General features: G+C 61.7%; 1 protein-coding gene across 1 annotated transcript; it reads left to right on the top strand.

The window, feature by feature from the left end:
* Window positions 1-2,757: 2,757 nt before the first annotated feature.
* Window positions 2,758-9,030, top strand: PITX1 (paired like homeodomain 1). Its single transcript, XM_087753990.1, has 3 exons — window positions 2,758-2,920; window positions 5,698-5,903; window positions 8,491-9,030. The coding sequence occupies exons 1-3, from the start codon at window positions 2,758-2,760 to the stop codon at window positions 9,028-9,030; spliced, it is 909 nt and encodes a 302-aa protein (XP_087610116.1).
* Window positions 9,031-9,394: the final 364 nt, after the last annotated feature.

The following is a 9,394-nucleotide window of genomic DNA, read 5'->3' as shown; positions in this document are numbered from 1 at the left end:
CTGCCGACCCGTGGGCAGGTGTGCGGTAAATGCCCGACCCGCGCCACGGCCCGGGCGCCGACACGCGTGGGGGAGGCCAGGAGGGAGCCGGGTGCTGCTCCGTCCCCCGAGGGCCGGGAGCGGCGGGGCCAGCCCGTTACTCTCTGTTTAACGCCGGTACCGGGGGTGTCTGCCCCGGGGACCCCCCAGAAGGGCCCGGGGGCCCTCGCCCTGGGAGGCAGCCGGACCCGCCGTTACCACGGCCGCCGCCTCGGCGAAATCACGGCGGTGCCCGGGGCTGAGCCTTTCCCCGCACCGGGCCGGGAGGAACTGAGCCTAGAACGAATTTTTTTTTAAATATATTTTATAGAGCAGAACAAAAACTGTAAATTAGGCGCATTAAAAAAAAAAAAAAGAAAAGAAAAGAAGAACAAAAAGAAAGAAAAATCCCGCCTCCGGTTTTGAGGCTGCTGTGAGCAGTCGGGTTAAAATAGCCGGAGCGGAGCAGCCGGGCTGTTGGCAGCCTCCCTCCATCCCGGCCCGCCGAGAGCGGGGCAGCCCCCGGAGACCTGTCCCCGGCTGCCGCCGCTCCCGGCCCACCGAAAGAAAGAAAAAAGCAGGGACTGTGAAGGGTCTCGGGCACGGTGCACGTTTGCAGTCCGGTCACCTTCCTCTTCCTCGGGAGGAAGGCGGCCCCCATCTCTCGCTTCTCTCCCGGGAGGAGGTCCCCATCCTGCCCGGGCCGGGGGCTCCTGCATCAGCCGAGCCCCTCGAAGCCCAGAGGCCCTGGCCCTGGTAAATATTTGCATTTTAAACCACGGCCATCTTTAGCAGCCCCGAGATAGCCTGGTTCACCTCGAGTGCCCGAAATTCCCCGTCGTTTGCAGACTCCTGAGCGAAGTTCAGCCGGGAGCGGCGGACAGACAGACGGACATCAGTATGCCACTCAAAAAAAGGAAAAAAAAAAAAAAAAAAAGAGAGAGCTGGGGAGACCTGACCCAGACAGCGCCCACCTGTACATCCCCTAAACTGCAAAAGGCGCTGGAGATCAGAGGTGCAGGGGTTGGGGCCGGGAGCTCCGGGCTCTCCCCGCCGGGGGTCCCCGGGCCCGTGGGTGGGGAGGGGGGCCCGGGCGCTGCCGGGGGGCGCGGGGCGGGCCCGGCTGCATCGCCCGGCGGGGTAGGAAAAAGCCTGCGCGCCTGGAACGTTGCTTCCCTCCACTTTTCCATAAACCAGTTCAAAAGTTCTCTCCCACATCTTTACTTGATTTGAAAGCAAAATAGAGTGTCAAGACGGATCAGTTAAAGTGAGCCGAGAAAATAAAGAGGAAAGAAGGTCCTTTCCCCAGGCAGAGTTACAGCCAGGGTCCTTCCCCCCGTTCCCCTCGCCCCTTCCCCGTTGCGGCGAGCACCCCGCCGCCCGCCCCGCCGGCACCCCCGCTTCCCGCCTGCCCCCCGAGGCCGAGGGCTTCCCGTGGGTTTCTCCACCTCCCCAGACCCCGAGGTGTTACCCGGGAGGGCTCAGGCCGTGTCCCGGCCTGCGTGGGCAGCCTCGGGGACCGGCCCCGCTGCAGCGGGCTGGCAGAGCCGCAGGCACCCCTCCGGAGGGTCACCGCCGGTTCGGCTGCGGGAGGAAAATTATTTGTTATTAATCATGTGCTGAAAGATGGTGGGATGGGAGCGTTCGCGCTGCCGCTGCTCCCCAGGCTGCGGTCCCCCGGCCGCCGGGCTGCGTCCGAGCCGCTTTATTACAAACCCCGCAGCCAGAAAACAAAAAATGTTAAAAAAGGATAAAACCAGTTCGGACACAACCCCCAGCAGGCCGCCGTCCCCAAACAGAAATCCCCTCCGGCTCGGTCTTCCCTGCGGGACTGAAACTCGCGGTGGGGTCGCTTCGCGCCGGGCCGGGCCGCGCAGCCCCGCGCAGGGACGCTGAGGGGTGCGCAGGTTGCGCGTCCTCTGCAGGGCGTGGTGGCGGAGGCTCCGAGGGCCGGGAGGCCCAGCCGGGCTGGGTACGGGGGTACTCGTGGCGATGCCGTGCTGCGCGGGGGCGCAACCTGCGCGCTGCCGGCTGGCAGGACGCTGGGGAGGAGGGCGGGCTGGCGGGGCGCCGGGGGCGGGCAGGGGGGGCCGAGCCGCCCCCCGCGGGGCTGGGAGCGATTTTTCCACCTTTCCATTCGTTACCTCCCCCGGTTCGGGGGAGGCTGCGGGGGAGGGGGAAGGAGGAGGGGAGGGGGGCACCCTCGGAGGAGACCCAGCCGCGCGGCGGGGGCCGGGCAGGGGCCGGCCGGGGGCCCGCGGGCCTGGCCGCGGCCGCGCAAGGCGCGCACATCGGCGGGGAGCGCGGAGGCAGGTCTGCCCGCGCGGCCGGGCTGGGCGAGCGCTAGATGGAGTGATGCATTAGCGAGACGGGGAGGTTTTAACCTTCAGGGGGAGGAGCCCCGTTTAACTACAGGCATTTGTTCTAGGGCAGGTCACTTTAATCTCTTTAGCTTTAAACTGTCCAACTCGCAACTCGCGTTTCTCTATAAGGGATCTTTACCACTTCCCTGCCTATGCGGCCGGACTGCCGTGCCTCTCCCCCAGCAGAGACAACCGGCTTCGAGGCACTGCCCAGATCGCTTCTTCCGACACCCTTAAAATAATACTGTTAATAATAAGTGGATTTGCTTTTGTTTTTGTTTTTTTTTTTTCCTTTAAAAAAAAAAAAAAGCTCCTTGTTCCTTTCTGTGTGGAATAAACACCTGCAAACTCCCCCAGGCAGCCCGGCGCCCCTGCCATGGATTCCTTTAAAGGTGGAATGAATTTGGAGAGACTGCCCGAGAGCTTGAGACCCCAACCCTCCCATGACATGGCTTCCAGCTTCCATTTGCAAAGATCCTCGGAACCCAGAGACCCGATCGAGAACTCAGCCAGTGAATCCTCCGACACGGAGGTGCCAGGTAACCCCCCCCCCCCCGCGGCCCCGCTCCCCCCGCGCCGCCTCCCCCTCCCCACTGCGCCTTCGCTTCGCGGGGCGGTCGGTGGTGCTTGGCCCGCACCCCCCGCACAACCGGAGGCGATGGCGGGGGGCACGGGGAGGGGAGGGGGAGACAAGATCTGCCCGTGACCCCGGCGGCTTCATCCCGAGCCAGCTCCGGCAACCGGAGCGGGGGGCAAGGGGCCCGCCCGGCGCTGACAGCCCCGCCGGCAGGACACGCACGGCTCCCTGCCCCGTCCCGGGAGCTGCTCTTTTTTATAAAAAACACAGTTATTAATTGATGGGGTCGAAGGGAAAGAGGGGGCTCTTCGGGGAGTGCGGTTTTGCCGGATGTTTCTGAAATAATGTCAGCTTTTGCCCGGGTTTATTTTCCAGCTAGGGTGGTGCAGGCATGGAAAAAAGAGCTCTCTGTCAAAAGAAGGGGGGGGGGAGAAAAAAAAAAATAAGAAAAGACGGAAAAGTCCCGCAGAGCAGGAGCGGCGGCGTGGGGCCGAGCGCAGGCAGCGCGGGCCGGCGCGGAGGGGATGTGCGCGGCCGCGGAGGGCGGCCCCGCGGAGCAAAGGGTCCCCGCGCCCTGACCACCATGTGCAAGGGCTGCAGGGAAAGCTGTGGTTTCCCAGTTTGTATTTAATTAAAGTAGCAACATTTCTGGAATGACAAGGGAAGCTAGGAGAAGGAAACAAAAGCTGTAGGCAGGAGCCTGCTACCCGTTCTCCACCGAGACCCTTTCAGGGGGAGTTTATGTCTTATTTAATTGTAATTTTTTAATAGCTGTTGTTGCTCTTCGGAGTTTTAGCAAGTCCTGTAGCCTAGAGAGTGGCTGCGGCATGAATCGGTCCCGAAGTGGCACCCGGTGATAAACAGGGTTTGGGCTGTTCCTCCCAGCCTGATTCGCAAACAAAGTTAGGGACCGGCGTCTGGAAGGGACTCCGAGATTAGAGGGGATTATTTGAGATTAGAGAGGGTGATTTGCTCCATTTTGCCCTACCCCTGTGTGCGTGACCCCTCGGTGCTGGAGGAGGGCTGAGGACCTGCTTGCTTTTCTTCTCCGAGAGGCTGCAAAATACCTTTCACATTTTTTTTTTTTAATGGGAAAAAAGGTGCAAAAGCCGATTAAAGCTAATGTGCCTTGCGATTTGAAATTGTCTCACAGCCCGGCGCGGAGGCCGGATTTTTAACGAAATTCTGGCGGGGTTAAAGCCGGAGCGGGGCGAGGGGCGGCCGGGACAGATCCCACCGCGGCCGGAGCCGCTTTCCCACCGCTCCCCGCCTCCCTCTCGGCCCGGTTTCTCCGGGCTCTTCCCAGCCGAAAGAGAGAGGGGGTTGCGGTGGTTTCCCTTTCCCCGCCGCCGCCGGGCCCTGCGGTTTGGCGGGGCCGGCGGCCGCAGAGGCCGGGCCGGGGGGGCGATGGGAGCCGCGCCGCAGCGGCCTTGTTCGCCCCGCAAGCCCCGAACAGCAGGGAGAGGCCAGCCGGGGGGAACCGGCCCCTTTTGGGGGTCCCACTGAGCCGCCGGAGCTCGCTCGCCCCCCCCCTTTTTCTCTGGAGGGTGCCCAGGCAGGGAGCGATTCGGGGGTGACTTTGCAAGGACGAGTCCTCCCGGGCTTTGGATGCAGCCCGCGATTATTTTTAGACTCCCGTTTACCTCGCAGAGGTCGGGGCTGTAGAAATGCCTCCGAGCCCGCCACCGCCGGGATAAAACCCTCTAAAAGGGGAGGAAAATAAAACCCTCTAAAAGGGAAAACTCCCGGCGGAGTTTCCTTCAGGCAGGAGCAGGACGGAGGCCGGGGGATGGCCGCGGCCCCCGGCCCTGCAGCCTCCCGCGCCCGCCGCCCGGCCGCACCTTTCCCCGCTCCCGCGGGCCCGGGCCGGGAGCACGTTTCGTTCAGGCCTTTGAGTCCCTTCCGAGCGCTTCAGCCGGGGCAAATCCGGCCGAAACCGGGGCTGGGAGAGCCAGAGAGGCCGTAACGAAAAGGGAGCGGGGGTTTGTCCCCCCGTTGTGGCGGGGCCGGGGCTGGATTCCTGCTTCCAGTCCGCGCAAATTCCGACCGCGAAAACGCTCATGGTTTGGGTTTTTTTTTTTTTTTTTCTTTGCTCCTTTCGATATGATCTTTGCAGAGGGCTTCGCTCAGCCTCGGGTTAAAATAAACACTGAAATACTAAAAACGGCAAAATTAAAAAAAAAAAAAGAAGAAATAAGTAGGGGAGTGCAGAGACAGAGAGAGAGGGTGCCTTTTGCAATTAATTGCTGCTGGGTTTTACACCCCTGCCCTTCCAAAGTTTCCTGTCGCGGCCGAGCACAACAAAGACAATGGAGCAAAGATCGCGCCTTGGGGTGAAGGGAGGGAAGAGGCGCCGGGAACGGCAGAGCGGCCGATGCTGCGGGGACCCCGATCCTCCCGATCGCTTTCACCCCTCGGGCCCGCTCCCAGCCGGGCCGCCCCCGGGGTCCCGCTGCCTCCCGGGGTGCCCTGGGCCCGGGCAGGGCTCCGGGCTCCGTCCCCAGCCCTCCCGGGAAAGGCCGGGTTTGGCTGCGGGGCGCTCGGCGGGTGCAGGGCCCGGCAGGACCCGCGTGGGTGTCCCCACGCGTCCCTCCGGCGGGGCGGGCAGGGCTGGATGCGGGGACGGCGTGGCTGCCTTTGTGTGCCCGTAGTTCTGTTTGGAAAAAAACAAAAACAAAAACAAAAAACAAACCCAACAAAAAAAAAAATCCCCAAACCAATCCCAACACCCCACCGCAGAAAAGGAGCGCAGCGGCGAGCAGAAAAACGAGGACGGGGCCGCCGACGACCCGGCGAAGAAGAAGAAGCAGCGGCGGCAGCGGACCCACTTCACCAGCCAGCAGCTGCAGGAGCTGGAGGCCACTTTCCAGCGGAACCGCTACCCCGACATGAGCATGCGGGAGGAGATCGCCGTGTGGACCAACCTCACCGAGCCCCGAGTCCGGGTAAGAGGGGCGCCCAGCCCCGCCGGGTGCCGGGCCCTGCTCCGGACCCCGCTGGGGGCGGGGGGGGGGGGGAGAAACTGCCCCTTTCGGGGGCCGCTGCGGCCGTTTGCTGCTGTGGGCTTGATTTTAATGACTAAAATTGGGATCCAGGCCGGAGAGGAGAAATTCAGGAAAGATGCCGCCCGGAGCGGGCTGCGACCGCCGGCCCTGCGCTTGGGGCCGGGCCCGAAAAGTGGGGGGCGAGCAGGGCGGGGGGCAGCGGGGAGGCCGGGGCGTGGGAAGGGCCCTGTTGTGGGGGGCAGAGCCCCCCGGGTCGGCCTGAAGCCGGCGCGGAGCTGGAGCAACCCCGCGGCCGAGCAACCGGGCAGCTCCAGCGGCCCTTCCCCTCGCTCCGGTTATTCCCAATAATCCCAGCGATCGTGAGCCTCGCCCAACAAACCGCTGCTTGCTTGATGCCATCGCGGCGGCGGGGTTGCGGCTCCCCCCGGGCCCGCCGCGCTCCCCCCGGTGCCGGCCGGCGGGGCCGGCCCCTCCCGGCCGCGCATCTCCCGCGGCCGCGGGCGGGCGGAGCGGCGGCTTGCGGGGGCCGCCGATGGGCAACGTGAAGGACAAGGGCTGGCGAGCGATCGCACTCCAAAGTCAATAAGCGTCGTAGACACACACTTGTAGCGCGAAGGCGCCTGGTCTTTACACGCCTCGGAGCCGATGCCACCATATACATATATACATACACACACGTATATAGCCTCGGCAGCTCCCTAGAGAGACCGGTGAGTGAAATACCCGCAAGGAGCGAGCGGACCGCAGCGGCTCGGGCTGGGTTGATCCGCCGCGCCTGGGCTGTCGCGGTTTCCCCGCGGGACATTTCCGCGCTCGGTTTCGGCCGTGGCCGCACGCCCCAGCCGGGCCCGGGGCCGTGGGCTGAGCACGCTGCCGGGGGGAGAAACCCGGGAGAAACCGGGAACGGCGGAGGGCAGCCCCGCCGACCCGAAAAAACACTTTTTTTTTTTTTTTCTTTTTTTTTCCTTGGCAATTAAACGGCGAGGGACCAAATCGGATTACAGAGATTCTGCTTTAAACCTTTCAAGAGTAAACACCCATCTGCAACGGGGGAAATGCGTCTGAAAGCATTGTCTTAATTGAGTTTAAAACAAAACAAAGCCGGAGCGGAGACTAAACTGCATTAATATTGCTGGAATATTTCAGGAAGCAAATAAAACTAATATATGAGTTGCCATTAACATAATTTCGTTCTCCCTCTGTGTGGAGATGTTTTGGGTTGATGTTCTGAGATTGCAGATTGCAAATCTAACCTTAATTTGCTATGAGGGCCTTCCTTTAAAATGTCTAGGAGCCATAATTAAAACTATTACCCTCATTTTCAGGAAATTCCTGTCTGGAAGCACCTTCCGAGGAGTATATTACAGGTTTTGAACACGTTGGCTTTCGTTTCCTATTTACACGGGATTCTTTTTTATTATTGTTATTTTTTCAAATAGACTCCGCCATCCATCCCCCCCCCCCCCGAAATTTCCATCCTTCAGACCGGTGTTTAATCATAATTGCGCCATTCCTGCGCCGGGAGGGGAGGCCCGAAGGGTTCCCCCCCCCCGCCCCGGCTCCGCGGGCGTGCGGAGGGCGCGCAGCCTCCGCGGGGCCGGGCGCACGGAGCCGCGCAGCCCCGGCCGGGGCCCCGGGGCCCGCGGGAGCCCGGAGGCGACGGCTCGGTGGGAGAAAGCCGGGGCGGGGACGGGGGGATGCAGCAGGAGAGGCTCGCAGGCCGGGCGCAGCCGGCAGGCAGGACGATGCTGGTTTTTAACCTGGAAAAAGAATGGTGGGGCTGCCCGGCTCCCATCACCGGGGGCTCAAGCGGTTTCCGAGGGCTAAAAAAAAAAAAAAAAAAAAAAGAGAGAGCTTGGGTCAGGTTTTTGCATCAAACACCAGGAGCGGCGGCCCCCGCTTCTCTGTTCCCTGGTCAGGGCTGTAAATTCTCATTAGATATAAAGGCAGAGGCTGCATCCATCCAAGGGCGATGCGGGGACTGATTTTTTTTTTTTTTAAACCTAAACATACTAATCCAATCCCCTTTTTTATGATCTGTAACAGGGGACTTTTATTACACAGCATTAGCGTTCGGAAAGGCGGCGGAGCCGGGGCGAGCCGGCCCCGGGCAGAGCGGGCCGTGCCTTCGCCCCATGCCCTGCTGCGGGGAGAGGGGAGCGAGGGGACGCGGCCGGGGCCGTGGGGCGGACACCCGCGCAGGACTCCTTCGCGGAGGGGCGGCTGCGCGCATCCCGGCTCTCACATCCCGAGGGATGCGCGCAGGGGCCGATGTGGGCGCAGGCAGCCCGCGGAGCGGGACCCCCCGTCCCGCGGGGGCGGGGGGCTGCAGGGAGAGGCGGTGCGGGGCCGGGGGGGGGGGGTCCCCCACCTCCCCTCGCAGCCCGGGGCCGCCGGCCGGGGCGGGGGTGCTGCCTGCGCTCCGCAGCCGCGCTCCGTGCGGGGAAGGGGGCGGCGGTGGTCCCGCACTCACCGTGCCGTGTCGGTGTCCCGTGTCCCCCCCGTGTGTGTGTGTCCCCCCCCGCAGGTCTGGTTCAAGAACCGCCGAGCCAAGTGGAGAAAGCGGGAGCGGAACCAGCAGATGGACCTGTGCAAGAACGGCTACGTGCCGCAGTTCAGCGGGCTGATGCAGCCCTACGACGACATGTACGCCGGCTACCCCTACAACAACTGGGCCACCAAAAGCCTCACCCCGGCGCCTCTTTCCACCAAAAGCTTCACCTTCTTCAACTCCATGAGCCCCCTCTCCTCGCAGTCCATGTTCTCGGCGCCCAGCAGCATCTCCTCCATGAACATGCCCTCCAGTATGGGCCACTCGGCCGTGCCGGGCATGGGCAACTCCGGCCTCAACAACATCAACAACATCAGCGGCTCCTCGCTGAACTCGGCCATGTCCTCGCCGGCCTGTCCCTATGGGCCACCGGGCTCGCCCTACAGCGTCTACCGGGACACTTGCAACTCCAGCTTAGCCAGCCTCAGACTGAAATCAAAGCAGCACTCCAGTTTCGGCTATAGCAGTTTGCAAAGCCCCGGCTCTAGTCTAAACGCCTGTCAGTACAACAGTTGACGGACTTGACACAAACCATCTCCGACAAACACCGCCGACAAAGCAAAGCAGAAGCAAAGCGACGTTTAATGGAAAAGAAGAAAAAAAATAAATAAAACCCGATGATGATTAAAAGCAAAACCCGAGCAAGTGAGAGAGGAAAACAAAAACAAAAACAAAACACCACCAAAAAAACCCAAAAGCTCCGCGGACTTCGACAGTCTAGAAAAAAAATATTAATGCAAACCAACGATGCAACCAACAAAACAGAGCTTTTTTTTTTTAAAAAAAAAAGCATTAAAATAAACCATCAAAAACCGTAAACGGACCAGAAAACTTTTGCAAGAGACACCGAAATCTGGTACATGGATGAGTTGCAATTTTT

The sequence above is a fragment of the Nipponia nippon genome, unplaced genomic scaffold (assembly GCF_047370975.1).
Source record: "Nipponia nippon isolate SJK-2023a ecotype South Korea unplaced genomic scaffold, ASM4737097v1 scaffold_17, whole genome shotgun sequence".
NCBI classification, from domain to species: Eukaryota; Metazoa; Chordata; class Aves; order Pelecaniformes; family Threskiornithidae; genus Nipponia; species Nipponia nippon.
This window is presented reverse-complemented; position numbering and strand designations above follow the sequence as displayed.

Coding starts and splice junctions, on each gene's coding strand:
- PITX1 (XM_087753990.1), top strand. CDS start 2,758: ATGGATTCCTTTAAAGGTGGAATGAATTTGGAGAGACTGCCCGAGAGC. Junction 2,921..5,697: donor CTCCGACACGGAGGTGCCAG/GTAACCCCCCCC, acceptor ACCCCACCGCAG/AAAAGGAGCGCAGCGGCGAG. Junction 5,904..8,490: donor TCACCGAGCCCCGAGTCCGG/GTAAGAGGGGCG, acceptor CCCCCCCCGCAG/GTCTGGTTCAAGAACCGCCG.